The sequence below is a fragment of the Geotrypetes seraphini genome, chromosome 3 (genome assembly GCF_902459505.1).
Source record: "Geotrypetes seraphini chromosome 3, aGeoSer1.1, whole genome shotgun sequence".
In the NCBI taxonomy this organism is placed as follows: Eukaryota; Metazoa; Chordata; class Amphibia; order Gymnophiona; family Dermophiidae; genus Geotrypetes; species Geotrypetes seraphini.
The window spans coordinates 251,369,430-251,391,149 of NC_047086.1; the positions used below are offsets into that span (position 1 = coordinate 251,369,430).

General features: G+C 44.2%; 1 protein-coding gene across 6 annotated transcripts in view; it reads left to right on the plus strand.

The window, feature by feature from the left end:
- Window positions 1-21,720, plus strand: part of PDE10A (phosphodiesterase 10A) — a 590,210-nt gene that overhangs the window by 257,028 nt on the left and 311,462 nt on the right. For all 6 annotated transcript variants that reach the window (XM_033937273.1, XM_033937275.1, XM_033937278.1 and 3 more), the window contains one exon: window positions 8,841-8,869. In XM_033937273.1, the coding sequence (XP_033793164.1) occupies window positions 8,841-8,869 (29 nt within the window). The remainder of the gene's footprint in view (window positions 1-8,840; window positions 8,870-21,720) is intronic.

Sequence of the window (21,720 nt, forward strand, 5' to 3'; positions counted from 1 at the left end):
CCCCCCGCCCCCCCCCTTGGTACGCCATTTGAGAATGAGTTTCCCCATTCTCATCTGTGATAGCCACAATTTTTACTTTCCTTTATTTAGCTTTAAGATAATCAGCTAATACTCTTCCCGCTTTATTTGAGTTTCCATAATACAGAGCCTGTTGAGAAAACAGCTCTTTCCTAGCCATTTGAGAGGAAATCTCATTGTATTTGTATTTAGCTTTTAAGAGGGCCTGCAAAGTATTTTGTTCCCATTTCAAGACCAATTGTGACTCTTAAGTCCTTAATCTTTTGTTCCAAATTAGAGAATTCCAATTTAAGTTGTTTCCTAACATGTGCTAAATATGAGATAATTTGCCCTCTCATGGTAGCTTTGAAAGCATCCCATAGTGTTTCTAAAGAGATTTCCTTTGAGGCATTGATTTGAAAATAATCATTCATTTTTAGTTGAAATTCTTCAATAAAGTCAGAACCTGCAAGCAATGTATTATTGAACCTCCATTCAGGCCTATTACAATCTTGTTCCTCAAATTTTAATTCGATCCAAACTCCAGCATGATCTGATAAAGCAATTGAGTCTATGCCAGCTTTGGTTACCTGTTGAACTAATTGATCTGATACAAATACATAATCTATTCTTGAAAATGATTTATGAACTTGGGAGCAAAAGGAAAACTCCTGAGCATTAAAATGGAGAATTCGCCAGATATCAAAACATTTTCTAAATTTATACTTCAGACACATCACCTATAAATCTGACTTGCTGGGGCAATTCACCTACTGGGCTTGATGGACCATTGGTCTGACCCAGTAAGGCTATTATGTTCTTATGGATGTTAGAAGGGCTAGTTCCTAGAACACTAGAGGGTAAATTGAGCTTCTTGATGTTTAATTCTAAGAGGACAAGCCCTGTTGATGGACATCATTTATTCTGATTGGTAAGCCTCTTTTGTTGAATAAGAGAGCCATTGTCAACACAAATACTGTAGTTACATGGTGCTAAAAGGCATTGGTCAATCATGTATAGCAGCAAGCTGTCATGAGGAAGACTTATTTCTACAAGTGCTTCAGGCAAAAGGAAATTGTACACAAAAATGAATGAAAAGCAGAAGTTATTGAAAGCACAAACACGTGTTTGACTAGAATGGCAAGACCCGTAGAATTGTTGATTTATAAATTATACATGGATTAAGCTAATTGCCCTGGAGGGAGAAGAATTAAGCATGTATGTTGATGTAGTTACTGCTCACAGATTGGCTGTTTGCAAAAAAACAAACAAGCCAAAAAACCACCTTTCAATCTGTAAACCACAGGACTTAAAAGAATAGAAATGTATTTATTTTTGCCAACTCAATGGATGTTGGAAAGAAATTATATATAAGAGGCTAAAGCATGACTGTCTGTGGGCAAAATAACTTCCAAACATTCAGCAGAATGAGACAAGATTTGCTGTGTTTTTGTGGTGGTGGGGTGGGGGGGAGGGGGGAGGAGGTAGAGAAACAAGTGAAAAGACACATTAAGGGCTCCTTTTACTAAGCTGCGTTAGGGCTTTAACGCGCGGAATAGCGCACGCGCTAAATTGCCGCCCGCACTAGACCTTAACGCCAGCATTGAGCTGGCGTTAGTTCTAGCCGCGGAGCGCGGGTTTAGCACACGCTAAAATGCTGCTTGCGCTAAAAACGCTAATGCAGCTTAGTAAAAGGAGCCCTAAGTTGAAAATAGTTTAAATTGGACCGAGGCTTCCAGAGAAATAAGGTCTGTGGAGAAAGTAGTCCCAGCTTCTGTAGCATAGAAACTTTAACAAACTGAAACATAGCAGACACGCAGAGAGCCAGAGCATGCACTGATATGCACACACATTCCATGAGCAGAGTACAGTGCTTAAACAAATCCTTGGCACTACATTCTCCTTCGTCATTCGCGGGGGATATGGCAGAGCTGGACCGCGAATGGCGAATCCGGCTCTGACCCACCCCCACCTCCCTGCCGCCTTCCCGGCCTTACCTGGTGGTCTAGAGGGCTTTCGGGGCAGGAGCGATCTTCCTACGCTCCTGCCCCTTGCAGATTGCCATGAGGAAATGGCTGTAGGGAGTTCCCGACGTAGTCTCGAGAGACTACGGGAACTCCCAGCAGCCATTTCCTCATGGCGATCTGCATGGGGCCGGAGCGTAGGAAGATCGCTCCTGCCCCGAAAGCCCTCTAGACCACCAGGTAAGGCCGGGAAGGCGGCAGGGAAGGAAAAAATATGGGATTTTTAAAAGTTTAGACTGTTTTTTTAATTTTCCCCCTCCCCAGAAAAAAATCGCAATTATCTGAAACCGCAAATGGAGAAACCGCGAATGCGGAGGGGGAAGTGTATTCAGAATGTAAAGTATCCTTAGAAAAAGGGTGGAAGACCTTCAGTATTGTGATATTATCAAAGCAGTATCCAAAGCTGCTTAATGACCACTTCTCCGTTGCTTCAGTAGAATAGTCCACAATGGCAGTTCTACCTGACTTAAGTGCACACCATCGTCTACTTCTGGTATCCATTAAACTAAACATGTATTCAATGAAATCACTCAAAATCTTGCTCCAAATAGTTATATGAGTGTCAGTGCAAAGTGAAATTATTGAGGATGGCTTTTTATTTGATCAGCAGCCCCACCCCCTTCATCATTGTCCCTATTTTAATTGATAAATTGAAATAAAGGTCTACCACTAGAATTTTGTTGGATTAAAGTATTTTGTTTTTAGTTTTGGGAGCAATGTTTATTTCATTAACAAAATGAACTCAGGATGATATTGTAAGTAAGTGAGGAGTGTATATGTTCAAAGCTGTAAAGACTTGAAAAATACAAATATGGAGGGTGATATGTTTGTAGTCAAGTAAGAATTAGAGAGTTGCACGGGGACAGAAATCCCATCTGTCCCCGCCAGGATCCTCTCCGTCCCCACCTGTCCCCGTTAGGATCCTCTCCGTCCCCACCCATCCCCACAAGGAATTACCTCCATCCCTGCCCGTCCCCATAAAAAGCAGCAATTACTTCTGACAGGATCATCAATTCCACTGTTTCTTTTGTGTTTGCGCTGCTATTTTCCTTGTGGAATCTCTTTGGTGGAACCCTTTTTTTGTTTTCTGTTCAGGTAATTAACTTATAAACCCCCTCTTTTACTAAGGCTGACGTGTCCATTATATTATATGGACGAACCTGCTTCCAAAGCCTTCCATCTCCGTGGGAGTCCCGTTGGCTAGAGGGGGGTCCCCATGGGAGTCCCGTGTGTTAGGTGGGATTCCTGCGGGACCCCCGCGGGACCCGCAGGATTCCCGCGAACCCCGTTCCCGTGCAGACCTCTAGTAAGAATACTGTCTGGTATTGAGTGAAGAAACCAATGTCTCTCAAGTCCTGTGCTTCAAAGTGTTTCATCATTTCAGCTTTGCATGTCACAGTTTGAATAGCTATGAAGTTTCTTCCTAGGATCTGAACTTGGATATTCAGGGTGGCCTGAAGAATATTTCCATGTCACCTTTGACATTTTAATCTTGGAGCTTGCTTGTTACTAGATTTTGTTTTGAATTAGGGGAGTCCTAGAAGGCTAGAGTTAGAAGAGCAGCACTTGATGTGGACTATCAATTTCTTTGTATTTCATCTCTGTGAAATATGTATAATATAAATGCAAAAAAAAAAAGCAGTACTATTTGTATATTTGAATGATAACATTGATGTGAAAAGACTAGCTTTGAAGCTATTAATAAATACACCTATCTGACTGAGTATGTCCTAACCTAATACTTAGCACACAGGTTCTTAGGATCTCCAAAAAATTATACATGGAATCTGCAGATACTGTCTTCACTATATGCAAATATTTATTCTGTTACACAAGGCATATGAGTCCTAACAAATGGGCTTACTTCCCTCAATCGTGAGCTATTGCAGAAGGAATCAAACAATTTAGCTCCACCTCCTCCCCAGTGGGCTGTACTGCCTCTCTTAGTTTTTCCTTCTACAAGCGAGCTGGAAGATATCTTTCCAATCTGCTCTGAGAAGTTATTGTTATTTTGGGGCTTTTATGTAGTTTTGGGGCATGCAGTGCTCAAGAGGTCCTCAGTGGCCTTCGGGCAGCTCTGCCTGGGAGAGGATGCAGACCTGCTGTCTGTTGCTGGCAGAGCATTTGTGAAAGAACCTGTCTAGCCATCCTGAACTAATAGTTAAGGAGCTTAAGGATCACTCCCCTAAAGCAAGGCTCGCCCTGATTTATCAGGCACTCGAGTGCAGGCTGTTTGGCCCCACGGTGGTCTGAGAGGGCTTTGACGGCTACCGGCTGTATCTTTCTGCTCTCAATAGTGGCATGTGGATCTTGGAGTTTTGAGGTCTTAGTCCAGCACTGAACTGACTGGCAGACCAAAGACTGAAGGGTCCTGGACTGAGGATTTACTTGTTTGAGGCAAAGGTCTTCTCCACTGTCCAGCTGCAATGAGAGCTGAGGCAGGCTATAGCACCAGAACAGCACAACACAGTGAGTAAGACCATTATAACCTATTGGGGGGGGGGGGAAGAGTCTCCAAAAGTCAGTTTTGGTGGTTTCTTGGGCTAGATATAGGGTCCCCCACTTCTAAAATCCCCTTACCTGAATTTTTTATAACCTGTTGTAGTTTTCCTGGTCTGGGGTTTTGTTTTTTTTGTACCAAAATGCTGCTGTAGTGACCATTGTGAATTTTCCAATTTGGATTAAAAAGCCTCTTATCTGCCTCAAAATGTCTTGATTTTACATAAAATTGTTTATTATGGACTCCTCAGACCTTTCTACCTCTGTTTCGTATCAGGTTTTTGATGGATGGTCGACTGAGGAGTGATCATGTCCTATGTGGCTTACTCCCCTCTGGTACCGCTAGGGCTGGGGAATCGTTTGTCAGGGAGGAAATCATTCGCGGAATCCTTGGAGAGTAATTTGGTGAAACGCAAATGCGTGGATGCTGGAGAGCCCAAGTGATGATTAGGTGAGTCCCTGAAGGGATCCTTTGGGCTCCCTACTCGGGCTTTACCCCTGATTTTGTGAGTCTCATGTGGAAAGCTTTTTTATGTTTTGGGGTCCATCTGTGCCCATGGAAGGTGATCTGGAACCAGACGACCAGTCAGAAAAGGATTGGGGAGATTGAAGGTCAGAGTCCATCAATGCCTTTACTACCCTAGAGTGAATCTTCAGTTTTAGGAGATTCGAGGTCTCAAACAAAGGCCACCTGTCAAGAGATAGTGGTAGCCCTTGATCAAGGTGAGGACCCAGCCGTAGGCTAACTCTTCAAGCCAACAGCATTGCTGGATTCCCTTAGGAAATTAAATCTGTATTCCCTAAGGAAGTTCCACAGTCCTCGGCTTCACAGTTCTCCGTTATGAGCGGCTCTAAGACTGACTACATTTTATCCCTCGCATCCTGACATTAGTTTGCTAGTCATGGAGCTTTGAGACACCTCACAGAGCTCCTTGTGGGTTCCTAGGACAATGTCAAAGGTGTATCCCATGGCCAGAGAAAGCAGTCAAATTCTAGGTGACAGTGACAAAGCTCTTAGACATTCGAGCCATAGAATTCATGCCTCCCAGAGAATCTGGCTTAAGCAGATGCTCTATATACTTCATAATACCCAAAAAAGACTCAGATAACTGGAGACCAATCTTGGACCTGAAGTCCGTCAATTTAGTACTAAAAGTGCTGCGGTTCCAAATGGAGACCTTTCGGTCATTGAGGTGATGGCTCCAGATAAATTTTTAGCCTCCCTAGATTTAACAGAGGCCTATCTGCATATTCCATATTCCAGGAGTATAGAAAGTATCTGAGGTTCCATGTTCTGGGGAGACGTTTCCAATTCTCTGTGCTTCCCTTTGGTCTGGCAACAGCCCTACACACATTCACCAAGGCATAGGTATCGGAATGGGGGAGGCCACAGGGGCCATGATCTCTCCAAAAATTGGCAGTCGGAAGTATGGCTCTCTGGACTCCACCACCTACCACCTCCCTGCCGCTATATTTGAAAATCTTTGGGCAGCCGGCAGGCTATCAGCCTGCCCCCGAAGTGTTCTTTCTGCAGCATCCTGGCTATGCGGGAAGAGGAAGTGCTGTAGAAAGAACACTTCCAGGGCAGGCTGACACCCAGAGGCTTCCTTCGTTGTGCCGCCAGCTGCTTCAAGATTTTTAATTGCAGCAGTGGGGCAGTGATAGGTGGAGGAGTTGGAAACTGGGGAGAGGTTGTACCACAGGATCCAGTTGAGAGGGAGAGGGAGGGGGGTCTGGAGTTGGGAATGAGGAAAGGACAGATGCGGGGAGTGGGGTGGGAAAGCAAGAAGAACAGATATTGCACGGACTGGAAGGAGTTTGGGAAGGCAGGGAAGGGCAGATGCTGCACGGGATGGGAGTTAGGAAGGGAGGAAGTGCTGTTCGGCAACTAATCTTTCAATGGTGGAAAGGGGAAGTGGAAAGGACTCCAAGGAGTAAGTCCTAGTTTTTCCCTTCCTCTTACCCATATCTCCAAAAGTTCAAGAAAGAATTCAAGGAAATGGAGAGTAAGAATCGGAGCCCATTCCAGCATGACTCAGTCGCACGCCATCTTGAGTCTCTCCCCCATGCCCCTTCTTATGTTTCCTATTTTAGTGATTATCAACAGTACAGCCCATTGAGCAAGGAGGTGGAGCTGAAGAACAAGGAGGCAGAGTTAAAGAAAAATTGTTTGATTCCTTCTGTGACAGCTCTCAATTGGGAGTAAACCCACTTGTCATAAGCCATGTTAACAGAAAGAAGATCATTGAAGTAAAGACCTAGGGGTCCTTTTATCAAGCTGCGGTAGGGGTTTAACACGCATAATATCGCGCGTTAAACCGCCTGCCGCGCTAGCTGCTAACACCTGCATTGAGCAGGCGTTAGTTTTTTAGCCGGCCGCAGGGGTTAGCGCATGATGAAATGTCCAATGTGCTACCCCTGCTAGCGCGGCTTGATAAAAGAACCCCCTAATCTTCCCTTGGGAATATCGGGAAACCAGACTGATTGAGTGCATCCTGAGGACTTGTTTGAGAAACCCTGGGTTAGTTTAATAAATACACAGTAATTAGTTACATCTTATTGAACTTTTATTTCTCTATATCCAAGTAAACTAATACTAATCGGTATCTAGAAACCCATCACTGCTTGAGTCTGAGTACATAAGTAGGCTTTCATAGTAACATAGTAACATAGTAGATGACGGCAGATAAAGACCCGAATGGTCCATCCAGTCTGCCCAACCTGAATCAATTTAAATTATTATTATTTTTTTTTTAATTATTTTATTTTTGTAATTTTTCTTCTTAGCTATTTCTGGGCAAGAATCCAAAGCTTTACCCGGTACTGTGCTTGGGTTCCAACTGCCGAAATCTCTGTTAAGACTTACTCCAGCCCATCTACACCTTCCCAGCCATTGAAGCCCTCCCCTGCCCATCCTCCACCAAACGGCCATACACAGACACAGACCATGCAAGTCTGCCCAGTAACTGGTCTAGTTCAATATTTAATATTATTTTCTGATTCTAAATCTTCTGTGTTCATCCCACGCTTCTTTGAACTCAGTCACAGTTTTACTTTCCACCACCTCGCTCGGGAGCGCATTCCAGGCATCCACTACCCTCTCCGTAAAGTAGAATTTCCTAACATTGCCCCTGAATCTACCACCCCTCAACCTCAAATTATGTCCTCTGGTTTTACCATTTTCCTTTCTCTGGAAAAGATTTTGTTCTACGTTAATACCCTTCAAGTATTTGAACGTCTGAATCATATCTCCCCTGTCTCTCCTTTCCTCTAGGGTATACATATTCAGGGCTTCCAGTCTCTCCTCATGCGTCTTCTGGCGCAAGCCTCCTGTCATTTTCGTCGCCCTCTTCTGGACCGCCTCAAGTCTTCTTACGTCTTTCGCCAGATACGGTCTCCAAAACTGAACACAATACTCCAAGTGGGGCCTCACCAATGACCTGTACAGAGGCATCAACACCTTCTTCCTTCTACTGACTAGCCTCTCTTTATACAGCCCAGCATCCTTCTGGCAGCAGCCACTGCCTTGTCACACTGTTTTTTCGCCTTTAGATCTTCGGACACTATAACCCCAAGGTCCCTATAACCCCAAGGCCCCTCTCCCCATCCGTGCATATCAGCTTCTCTCCTCCTTCTCTTTCAAAACTGCTTTGACTATCCCCAGAAAATGGAGTACACGGAATTGGGGTATATGATGTCATGGCATTACTCTAGCAATACTGCAAACTGCTTGTGCACAATGACTTCATCAGACTATGACCTCATCAAACTATGTAAATGACCACTAATGGCCTGGGTGATAATAGGATATTTTTAGAAAATAGAGCTCAGTATGATTCAGATGATGATCAGAGCAGATCTGAATAACAAATGAGATTGTGCCTTGGAAAAGATCCATTTTAAAAGGCTTTAGCAAGGCATGAGTGAAATAGTTGCATGTCAATGAAACAAATGAGTGACTGATCAGTGCTTTAACTTATAGGCCTATTGAACATCAAATAGAATAACCATCATATTGTGTCACAACCACCATATTCCTTAATTTCTAGAAATTCTAAATGGTGATTCTGCAAGTTCATAAAGGATCAGTCATTTAGTACATCTGGACCTAATACTTGTAGGACTATTTTTATTTCAGTTTAGGGTTATAAAAGCTGTTTATTTTTATGGTTCTCACACTACAAATAGACATAGAATATTTCCGTTAAAAATTGTACAATGCCAGATGGCTTGTCAGTTTCTTGAAAGGATATGGCCTATTCAGTTTTCATTCTAGAAGTTTCTGACCATGGCTAATTGTTTGTTTTTGTTTTCTCACAGATGATTCGACTCCTAAAGAATTCAGCAGGGTAAGCATGGCAAACAGTTCTCTTCCCCCATCAGAAAATGCTGGAGGTCTCTGTGGATAGAGCAGTACACTTGAGATACTTAACCGCCTCCAGTCTGTGTAACAGTTTATTCCCCTGAATGAAACAGACCTCCAGAGAAATAGTTACCGGATCTAATTGCCAAATTTCAGAGCAATTAAAGAAGAATTTTTTTGTGTGTGTATTTGATTGTAATCTGTTGATGCTCTGCTTTCAACCAGTAAGATCATGGAGTTAATCCAAGGACTGTGTTGATAGCTGAAAAACACGGGCTGATCAGTTCAGTTTTGAGCATTAGCGACGGTTGGCACCAGGGGAAGATGCAGAAGAGAGATGAGAAAACCTTTCATCTGAAAACATGATGCAGCGTTTCTTCTGCATTTGTAATGATAACAGCAGAAATGCTCTAGGCTCTAACAAGGCGAGAAGAGGTTTAAGTGGTGAACATGGGAACACAAGATGTAATAAATCAAAGCTATGCTTTACGAGTAAACCCACCATTACAGTCTAGTGTAAAAAAAAAAAAGCCTATAAGGTGTTTCTATAGCTGAAGAGGGCCCAGACTTTTATTGATTTATTTTGATTTATTTCTAGCCCTCCCAGAAAGCTCAGGGCGGGTACCAGTAGAACAAACACAGATTTAGAGAGTAGGGTAACAGAAGGATTAGTGGGGTTACAGAGAACAGAGGGTAGCCTAGGTACAATATTAAAGGCTAACAAATTATCATCAAGGAGAAGTGTACAGATTCCATAGGCAGTGGATCTAAGTACAAGGTGAGGCTCTCATGTACAGAGGGGAACTAGGAGGGATAAAGGGCATGTATAGTTTAGGGGGAGGGGACTTGGGTAACATAGGGAGCCTACAAGCAGTGTCTCACTTCCGGTTCACCACAAAATTGTTTCCCACATATTCACCTTTATAGGACCCCCAGGGACCCCTGAAGAAGACTTTTTGTCGAAACGTGGACCGTGTTGGGTCCTGTATCCCTAGCGGATTAGGTCCTTTAAGGCTCTTATGTGGATGGAATTATTTTATGTGGATGATTTTAGTGTACCTTTGGAACTTTGATACTTTCAAATAAAGTCCATTTGGGAACATCGTCACTCCACAGAGTTTTTTTGGTTTTAAGATAGGGAGCCTAGCAGGGCACGGGTGAAAAGCATATTGGAGACATATAAAGGGAAAGTCAAGCAGAAGTGTAGTCTCTTTCATATTGGAGACAAGATTATTAACTCTTAGGAATTTATGAAGAGCAGATGAGAATAACTCATACCAAAAACACATATTTAAAAAAATATTAATTTAAGCAGTTTCAAATAAACATACAAGAAAATTCTACTTCTTGCTGAGGAACTATGACAAACATATGGGCCCCTTCACTAAGCAGTGCTAAGCACTAATGTGTGCTTATTTCTGCTTAAAAATGGTGCTAGTGGACCTCGCTCAGGAGTCACACTCTAATTACAGGTTTGGCGTGCACCACCCACAAGCTTAAAAAAAACATTTTATTTTTTCAGCACAGGAGGCATATTTGAGGGCAGAGAGTAGGCTAATCAGTTAGCATAAAGGCATTTGCATGTGCTGACCGATTAGTGGGAGAGCCCTTACCACCTACAAAATAGTTTAGTTCAGTTTATTTGATATACCACCAATATTAATAGAAGTTCAGTCTAAGCAGTTTACAATTTAAAAACAAGGTAGGGACTATTAAAACAATGAGAAAAATATACTAAAACACATCACAAAATCAAGAGATACAAAATGAATAGAAGGTAAGGAAAGATTACAATATATATCAAGGATAGTACGAGAATGAGGAACACAAATGGGTAGGTATTGGGGGAAAACAGCTCCTGCAAGAAAATCGTAGTTTGTGTTTTTCGGACCATAAGATGCACTTTCTCCACCCCTAAAAAGGGGGTGCACCTTATGGACCGAATACACTGTGTTCCCCTCCCCCCCCCGTAACCTTTTTTAGTGGCCGTGGTCCAGCGTAGTCTCCTGGACGGCTGCCTTGATCTTTAGAAGAGTGATGCACAATGCAGGAGTACGGCGTTTGCGCTTCCTGCCAATCACAGAGCGGTGCAGGACCAGGCAGGAAGCAACCTGCATTGTGCATCGCTCTTCTAAAGACCAAGGCAGCCGTCCAGGAGACCAAGGTGGACCACCACCACTAAAAAAGGTACCAGGGGGACTACGGGCGGCTTCTGGTGGCTTTGGATGCAGGTGGCTTTGTGCGGCTGTGGGTGGCTTTGGGCTTCCTAGCATCAGAAGCACCAGACCACCAGATGCACCTACGTGTAGAGGAGGGAACATAAGCAGTGCCTCCGCCGGGTCAGACCATAGGTCCATCATGCCCAGCAGTCCGCTCCCGCGGCGGCCCAAACAGGTCACCTGTCTGAATCACCAGAAGGGGCCCCCTTGCCACCCTGGTTTCCCATTGAAGTCCTATCTTCCCATCGAAGTCCTAACCCTCCGGTTTTGCACATGCACGACCTGGTCGGGTTTCTATACTTATTTCCTGGATACTTCTCTCAGTATCCCACGATCCCTTTATCCCTCAGGAATCCGTCCAATCCCTGTTTGAATCCCTGTACCGTACTCTGCCCGACCACCTCCTCCGGCAGCGCATTCCAAGTGTCCACGACCCTCTGGGTGAAAAAAAACTTCCTTGCATTTGTTTTGAACCTATCTCCCTTCAGTTTCTCCGAGTGCCCCCTCGTACCTGTTGTCCCCTTCAGTCTGAAGAATCTGTCCCTATCCACCCTCTCTATGCCCCTCATGATCTTGAAGGTCTCTATCATATCTCCCCTGAGCCTCCTTTTTTCCAGGGAGAAGAGCCCCAGCTTATCCAACCTCTGAACCAAATTTTTTTTTCTTGGTTTTTCCTTCTCTACAGGTGGGTGCGTCTTATGGGCTGGTGCATCTTATGGTCCAAAAAATATGGTAATAACTCTTAAGTAGAGAGGGTCTACGTTTAGAGATCAGTGAAAGAAAAAAAGGTGTTAAGAATAATTTAAACTTAAGAAGTTGTAGAATCAAAGGCCATCATAAAAAAAGTCAGCTTTTAATTGAGATTTGAAGTTCCTGAATGATTGTTCAGTCCTAAGATACAGAGAGGGAGAGTTCCAGAGAGTTGGAGCAATAACGGAGAAGCAAGAGGTTTTCTAAATGTCGAGGAAAATCTGCCTAAAAGAGAGAATGGACAGAAGGCTTTTTTTTTAGTTGAATGAAGGGTCACCTGCAGAAAATAAGTGATAATAAGGGCTTACATGCAAATAGCCAAATGCTAATTGTAAAATTAGCATGTGGCCATTTTTGAATCACACTAAAAAGTGAGGGGAACAAACATGAAAAGCAGGCTAGATTAACAAGTAATCATCTGCCAGGCTATATATAGTGAGCCTAATTCCAATCTTTATCCTCTAATGCCCCAAACTGAAGAAGAGACAGTAATAGGAAATTTATTGTCCAAGAAATTCTTCAGTTGAGAGGGCTTATAATATAAGTACTTAGAATTAACATAATTGATTGGCTATAAACATGGAAACCTGAACATAAATGATGATCCAGAGGAAATAATGTTTTATTTTCAAAATTTCTAGACCGCTTAAACCTAAGCGGTTTTCATACAAAACATACATAATATTTCATCAAACAATACATTGCACATACTGTATTATTTTGTATGTTGTTTTATACATAGTTATCTTACCGATTTGCCAAACTTCATTCTATCTGGCTTAACAATACTTTCAGGTCCTCAGCGGGCCACCACACACTCAAACCATCTCATTGTGTGTGGCTTTATGCTCCCATTCTTCATCGGACCAGAGAACATTTTTATAAATATTTTAAAGATTTATTTTAAATATTATTTTTAATATATGCTAAAAGTACTTAGCTTTGTGTATTCGACGCTAATCGGGAGGGTGGAAACATCAGTCGCCAACATGTTTCGCCCGTATAATTCAAAGGGCTTTATCAAGGCTCCCTCTCCCATTCATACAGCTCTCTCCACCATTGCGTCAGAAACGAATGGTGGAGAGAGCTGTATGAATGGGAGAGGGAGCCTTGATAAAGCCCTTTGAATTATACGGGCGAAACATGTTGGCGATTGATGTTTCCACCCTCCCGATTAGCGTCGAATACACAAAGCTAAGTACTTTTAGCATATATTAAAAATAATATTTAAAATAAATCTTAAAAATATTTATAAAAACGTTCTCTGGTCCGATGAAGAATGGGAGCATAAAGCCACACACAATGAGATGGTTTGAGTGTGTGGTGGCCCGCTGAGGACCTGAAAGTATTGTTAAGCCAGACAGAATGAAGTTTGGCAAATCGGTAAGATAACTTCTTATTGAGGCTGTACTGATATATGATAATATTCTTCATTCAAATCAACTTTAGTAGTGCCTGGGTTTTCGTTTTATACATAGTAACATATTACATTAATATTGATTGTAATCCTTTAATGATTTTTCCCTCGCTTTGAAATTATATGTATAAGGTAAACTATGTATAGCAAAGTTTGTATTTATTAGTTTTAATTCATTTTGAATATTGTTTGTTAGATTTGTCACCCCTATTTAATTACTTATGTAATTGTACATCGCCTAGAAAATGTGATAGGCGATTAATCAAATTTTTATAATAAACTTGGAAACTTGGAATAGTAACATAGTAGATGACAGCAGATAACGACCCGAATGGTCCATCCAGTCTGCCCAACCTGATTCAATTTAAATTTTTTAATTTTTTTCTTAGCTATTTCTGGGTAAGAATCCAAAACTCTACCCGGTACTGTGCTTGGGTTCCAACTGCCAAAATCTCCGTTAAAACCTACTCTAGCCCATCTACACCCTCCCAGCCACTGAAGCCCTCCCCAGCCCATCCCCCACCAAACGGCCATACACAGACACAGACACAGACCATGCAAGTCTGCCCTGTACTGGCCTTAGTTCAATATTTAATATTATTTTCTGATTCTAGATCCTCTGTGTTCATCCCACGCTTATTTGTCAAGAAAGACTTATGCCTCGTTTGTGAGGCCTGAAAAATATCCAGAAAAACATAAATCCTAGATCCCAGAAATAACTTATTCCTAAACTTAAAACAACAGCTTTAAAATCTAGGTTTTATCATATTCAAATCCATAGGTCACCTAGAGAGTCACTCGGTCAGAAACTTCACGTGTAGAATCTTCTAGCAGAGCTGTAACATCTAAACTCCCTTCAGTTTACATGGGGCACTGCCCTCACCTCCTGGCTGACCTCCCAATAGAATGTAAAAAAACTTTAGTAATAGGTGGTATTGTTTCAGTTTTGGGATTCACAAATTTGATTATTTGTGGGTCTCTAAACAAGCAGCCTCCCTCTCGCCTCCACAGCCTACTTTAATGTCTTGGTGATGTAGTGATGAAGTTGAGCAGAAGCAATCTTCCTACGCTCCTGCCCCATGCAGATCTGCTACCAAAAATGACTGCCTCAAGTTTCTACATCAGTTTCGTGAGTTCCCGCCATCTCATGAGACTGCTGTTGGAACTTAAGGCAGCCATCTTTTATAGTGGAGTTGCACAGGGCAGGAGTGTAGGAAGATTGCTCCTGCCCCGTTTCACTGCTAGACAACCAGGGCTTTAAAGGTAAGCTGTGGAGAGGTCCGGGAGGTGGGAGGGAGTAAGGGTGAGGACCCTAAAGTTATTCATGATTTTTTTGTATTCATGAGAGGCATGTATATGGAAGTTTTGAAAATTCCAACATGTCTAAAGGTTGCAACAAAATAGATTTGGAAAATTCACAAATCTTAAATTCAACCTTTTAGTATAATTTTCAAATAGTTCTTGCCTTCTTCTTATACCTTCTACATCTTTTACCCAAACAGCTTCACAATTTTCCACCTTCTCCAAACGTTTAATAATTGAATTAACAGTTGTCTAACACCTTCCATTTGTTTCTGGTTTTCTTCTTCTTGGGCCTGCATTGCCAACATGGGAACTAAGACATTATCCACCCATTTAACAAAGATGTTTCAAGCCCCAACAAAGCATCCATAGCCACAATCTAAGGTTTTAGGGGAAGTGCACTTGAGCAGCGGCAATTCCAAACTCGGTACATCTGCTTTCTCAGCCGACAATCTGAGACAGTCCAATTCCATCACTTACCCTGGCTAATAATTTAGTTTTGGAGCTAATATTCAGGAATGAAAGATCTGGCCTGCAACCTGGGAGGAGCTCGACTGTTTGGATTTGGCAAAGAAGATTCTCTGTTGCTGGAAGAAATGCCCTCACCCAGCCTAGCCTCTTTAGGCAGATTCCTCACTGTTGGTGTACTGGTGGAAACCACATAGCGTATGCACAGTCTGGATGATCTGTGGAAAAGGAGCCAAGGAGGAGGCATCTTGAGAGCCCTGTTTGCCCATCTCAGGTACATGCAGAGCTCACCAGCACAACTCATGCCTTGGCAGCCATCTTAGTTCTGTCTTCCTGAAAACACTAGAGTGCCCTTCTACTCTGCTCAGATGTATCTATGTGCTCATCTGAAGCTGTCATAACAGGCTGGAATGTACTGTTACTTTCATATCTTTGGGTGGTGGGAGGGATTTGGTGACCACTGAGGAAGTAAGGGGATGGAAGGGGTCATACTTTAATCCCTCCAGTGGTCATCTGGTTAGTTTGGGCACCTTTTTTGTTTCTTATTCATTTTTAAAACAAGTCTAGCCCCAAATATCTAAAGGGTGCCCGGGACATTTTGTTAAATGTTTGATTTTTGCTGTACAATGTCCAAATACTAAGCTCGCTCCAAATCCAATCCAATCTTTAGTTTTATATACTGATTCATCCCTACAAACAGGGCTCGACTCGGTTAACAAAAATTAGCAAAATATATAAGGAATTGGAAAGACTTTAGCTTCTATAGTCATTAGTTTGAAACAGGGGAGTCAATCAGAAATTTCTGAAATAAATAAGTTTTCAGTACTTTCCGGAAAATTGGTAAATGAGAGAGAAGTCTGACTGCAGAAGGAAGCTCATTCCAGATTTTTACGAATAAGAAGGAAAAAGATCGACAGAAGTAAGTCATAGTTTTAATTCCCTTTACAGTGAGGAAACCAAGCTTATATTTCTGAGAACTCCTGAAATTAGAATTTTTACGTGAATTAAAAGAGACCAAAGGGATAAAGATCCCACACAAAATTTTAAATATGACAGCACATTTAAACCAAATCCTCCAGTAGACTGGAAACCAGTGAAAAGATCTCAGTAAAGGTGTACAGGGGATAAGCAGCCTAGATAAATGTCTAATATGGAATTTGAAAATTGTAATTTTGAAGTTTTAGTAGCAAAAATATCCAAATGCTGCTTTATGCCACTTTTTTGACATTTTTCTCTTTTGAAAATAAGCCCCATAGTGATATAAAAGATGCAGAGAAAGTCAACCAAACTAATAAAGGGGGTGGGATGACTTCCCTGTGAGGAAAGGCTAAAGTGGTTGGGCTCTTCAGGAGAAAAGATGGGCGACAGGAATTATTATAGAGATCTATAAAACTGTGAAATGGAAGGGTGAACTCAAATTGTTCACTCTTTCAAAAAATACAGAGAATAGAGGGCATGCCATAATGTTAATTAGTAGTACATTTAAAACAAATTGGAAAAATATTTTTTTACATGAAACAATCTCTGGAATTCTGAGGATATGATAAAAGCATTAGCGTAGCTGTGTTTTAAAAAAACATTTGGAGTTGGCTCTGTCTGAACATAAGAATTGTCGCTGCGGGGTCAGACCAGTGGTCCATCGTGCCCAACAGTCTGCTCACGCGGCAGCCCTTAAGTCAAAGACCAGTGCCCTAACTGAGACTAGCCTTACCTGCGTACATTCTGGTTCAGCAGGAACTTGTCTAACTTTATCTTGAATCCCTGGAGGGTGTTTTCCCCTATAACAGTCTCCGGAAGAGCGTTCCAGTTTTCCACCACTCTCTGGGTGAAGAAGAACTTCCTTACGTTTGTACAGAATCTATCCCCTTTTAACTTTAGAGAGTGGCCTATCTTGGAGAGGGTGAACAACCTGTCTTTATCTACTAAGTCTATTCCCTTCAGTATCTTGAATGTTTCGATCATGTCCCCTCTCAGTCTCCCCTTTTCAAGGGAGAAGAGGCAGTTTTTCTAATCTCTCACTGTATGGCAAGTCCTCCAGCCCCAGGGTTTCAGTTATATGCAACTTCATCATTAAGTCACTTCTTTACCTGCTGGGGCTTTAAGTGCTGAGAGACAAGAGCTTCTTAATGAGACTTATTGGTTAGAACTTTGAAATGTTATCATAAATTTTTGCTTGACAAGGTACCAGAGCTGGACTATTCGTCCTACGTGGTGAAATGGAATAATGATGCAATGCCAATGTTAACTGTTCCATATGTGCCTTAAAAACTGGCACAAGGTATCAGCTAACATGCCATTTTGTGAAATGCAATCTAAGTTTTTATTACGCATGTATATTTCTCCTCGGCGAGCATGTTTGGCGACCTTTAGGTCATCTGATTGTTGCCCTAAGTGCTCAGCTGACAGGGCCTCATCGAGTCATATGTTTAGGCTATGCCCTCTAGTGCTGGCATTCTGGACGTTATTGATGTCAGAGGTGTCCAGGTTGTGGAATTGCCTCTGGCGCCCAACACCTCTGATGCTGTTTGGACAATACCATAGCTCCTCGCCCGAGGGGCCTATGGGGCTTCTTACACTGGGTGGTTTCTGATGGGGAAAAAATGCATTTTAGTGTTGGATTACTTCACAAGCTCCAACGTTAGCACAGTTGCATTCCATGGTGCACAATTTAGTCTCGATGGAACGATGAGATATAGTGGACTTGGACTCTAAACAAGGACAGCAGTTTATAATTATTTGGGAACGTTTCTGGAATACCTTAACATCTATGGAGGAGTATGTGGCGCAGTGGTTGGAGCTACAGCCTCAGCACCCTGGGGTTGTGGGTTCAAACCCTGAGCTGCTCCTTGTGACCCTGGGCAAGTCACTCAGTCCTCCTTAGCCCCAGATACGTTAGATAGATTGTGAGCCTACCGGGACAGATAGGGAAAAATGCTTGAGTACCTTATTGTAAAAAAAATGCTTAGATACCCTTATACCGTATTTTCGCGGATATAACGCGCACCTGTGTAAAACGCGCACAGGGGTATAGCGCGCAGAAATCACGATGATATGTACCAAAACTTTTCTATACCGCGCTCAGGCATATAACGCGCATGATGCCCGACGCTCCTTTCGCCCGCCCTGACTTTCCGTGCGCTGTCCCGACTCTCCGTTCACCCCCCCTGACTTCCGTGCACTGTCCCCCCTTGAAGTCCTGTCCCCCCTTGAAGGTCTGTCCCCATCCTGAAAGCCTGATGCCCCCCCCCGACGTCCGATACATCCCCCCCCCCCGGCAGGACCACTCGCACCCTCACCCCGAAGGACCGCCGACTCCCCAACAATATCGGGCCAGGAGGGAGCCCAAACCCTCCTGGCCACGGCGACCCCCTAACCCCACCCCGCACTACATTACGGGCAGGAGGGATCCCAGGCCCTCCTGCCCTCGACGCAAACCCCCCTCCCCCCCCAACGACCGCCCCCCCCAAGAACCTCCGCCCGTCCCCCAGCCGACCCGCGACCCCCCTGGCCGACCCCCACGACCCCCCCACCCCCCTTCCCCGTACCTTTGGAAGTTGGCCGGACAGACGGGAGCCAAACCAGCCTGTCCGGCAGGCAGCCAACGAAGGAATGAGGCCGGATTGGCCCATCCGTCCTAAAGCTCCGCCTACTGGTGGGGCCTAAGGCGCGTGGGCCAATCAGAATAGGCCCTGGAGCCTTAGGTCCCACCTGGGGGCGCGGCCTGAGGCACATGGGCCAAACCCGACCATGTGTCTCAGGCCGCGCCCCCAGGTGGGACCTAAGGCTCCAGGGCCTATTCTGATTGGCCCACGCGCCTTAGGCCCCACCAGTAGGCGGAGCTTTAGGACGGATGGGCCAATCCGGCCTCATTCCTTCGTTGGCTGCCTGCCGGACAGGCGGGTTTGGCTCCCGTCTGTCCGGCCAACTTCCAAAGGTACGGGGAAGGGGGGTGGGGGGGTCGTGGGGGTCGGCCAGGGGGGTCGCGGGTCGGCTGGGGGGGCGGTCGGAGGTTCTTGGGGGGGGCGGTCGTTGGAGGGAGGGGGTTTGCGTCGAGGGCAGGAGGGCCTGGGATCCCTCCTGCCCGTAATGTAGTGCGGGGTGGGGGTAGGGGGTCGCCGTGGCCAGGAGGGTTTGGGCTCCCTCCTGGCCCGATATTGTCGGGAAGTCGGCGGTCCTTCGGGGGGGGGGATGTATCGGACGTCGGGGAGTCGGCCGGGCAAGAGGGCTTGGGCTCCCTTTGCTCCGATCGTGGATGCGGGTGCGGGTGGGAGCGCGTGCGAGCGGTCGTTCGGGGTGGGGGTGCGAGCGGTCCTGCTGGGGGGGTGAATCGGGCGTCGGGCGGGGTGGGAACTATGTTTAAAAACTTTTCTATACCGCGCTCAGGCATATAACGCGCGAGGGGTATGCGCGGTAGGTAAAATCGCGTATAACGCGCGCGTTATATCCGCGAAAATACGGTAGGTGGTATATAAAAACATAATAAACTTGAAACTAGATTACTGAATGTGCAAAAGAATTTGGGGTGACATTCAGCTGTAGCAAGATTCTATTTCTTTTCTGGGGTTTCGTACTGTCTCTGTCGGGGGGGGGGGGATGATTTATTCTGATAGGTTGAACTTTTGGCTGATATAGGCTCCTTATGATTCCATGTCTTTTCAGCTACTTGTGTTCCGTGCACATTGTGTTTATTGCATTGACACGTGTAGCCGTTTTGTCACATGTTCTTTTAGAACGAAATAAAGATATTTAAAAACAAATTGCTAATGAAGTAGACTTAAGGATAAGCAGCATGGGATTCTTGCTATTTTTTGGACTCCTGCCAGGTACTTGTGACCTCCATTGGCCACTGTAGTATACTGGGCTTGATTGACCTTGGTCTAATCCAGTATGGCAGCTCTTATGTCCTTATTAATAGACCACATGGGGCCCAATTCTCAAGGCCTGGAACTCTTTACCTGTCTTAGGATAACAGAGAGAAGGCAATAGACTAATGCAGGGGTGTCAAACTCAATCGCATTAAGGGGCTGAAATCCAAAGCACAGGCTAAGTCACGGGCCAGACCCCGTCCCCATAATAATACACACACATTATAATCTTATTAACACATAATGGTAATGGTTAATCACAAAATTAAACTACACAAAACACACTGTATGCTTCTCAACATTCATTCCAGAACACAGATAACCCCTTTGCAAATACGGGACCAAAAACTAAAAGTACTAATATATTTTTTTAAAACACCCTAAGATTCAAGATTCTGCATGCAGTACAAACCCCAGAGAAAAAGAAACAAATGTATTTCTTCCTGAGCAGTGCAAAAGATAGACAGCAGATTAAAATTCTCAAAATTGACACAATTCAAACACTAACTTGAAAATAAAATCATTCCCCCTTCCTTTGTTGTCTCCCTCCCTCCATGCTGTGTTCCCCTCCGGCGGGTGTGGGTGTCTAACCTTCTAGCCTGCTCCAATCTGGTCGTTTTATGTGGCCCGCGATTCGATGCCCCCAGTGTTACCTTGTGGCTGGCTCCCTCTTCCTCACAGCCGTAATGGGCACAGAGCCACATGCAGCGGAACCGGAAGCCTTCTCTGTGATGTCGCAACGTCAGAGGGAACGCTTCTGGATGAGGTGTGGGATGCGCGAGGAGCCGCTGCATGCGGCTCCGTCCACACAACGGCTGCGAGAAGGAGGGTGCCGGCCACAAGGTAATACCGGGGGCTTTGGACCGCGGGCCGCATAAAATGACCAGGCAGGCTGGATTTGGCCCACGGGCCTTGAGTTTGACACCTGTGGACTAATGCATCATCTTTTTTCCATGATACTTCAGAGTCCAACCCACATGCAAGGTGTGAAGCTCCAGATTGCTGAGAACTTGGACTTCTGGGTGGCACAGAAGAGGCAAATGTCATCAAACGGGAAAGTCATCTGCATATGCCTTCAGGAGCGGAGGAGTAGGCTAGCAGTTAGTGCAGTGGCCTGCCAGCGCTGGGTTTGATTCCTACTGCAGCTCCATGTGACTCTGGGCAAGTCACCTAACCCTCCACTGCCCCAGCTATAAAATAAGTACCTCTATTTAATGTGTAAGCCACTTTGATTGGAACCAGAGAATGGCGGTATATCAAATCCCATCCCTCCCCCCTTCCCTTTCCCATTACACAGCTAACTGGACTAGTAGTATTCCTGCAGCGCAGAAACACATTATGCCATCAGACTTTTGAGTTATTATTAATGCAAATACACTATCTTGCTACTGCATTTTAGTGACCTGGGTTACATGGGACCAAAAATGCTCTTGTAAAGTGTGTTTGTTACTGTGGTATTTATGTCACTGTGGTCTAAGCCAGTGGTTCTTAAACCTGTACTGGGGGACCTCCAGCTAGCTGGGTTTTCTAATAAATGTGCATGAGGCAGATTTGCATGTCTGCCACCTCTATTACACGCAGATCTGCCTCAAGCACATTCATTAGGGATATCTTGAAAACCCTGCTAGCTGGAGGTCCCCCAGTACAGGTTTAAGAATCATTGGTCAAAGCAAATCAGAATGTCACTACTTACCTGCACTTTATCCTTGTACCTAGTGCCAGTGAGGTGGCCCATGAAAACACACTAGTGCAACTAGAGAGAAGTTTTTGTGAAACGGGTTGGAGAGGGCTTAACTACTGAAATGTGTATTGGTTT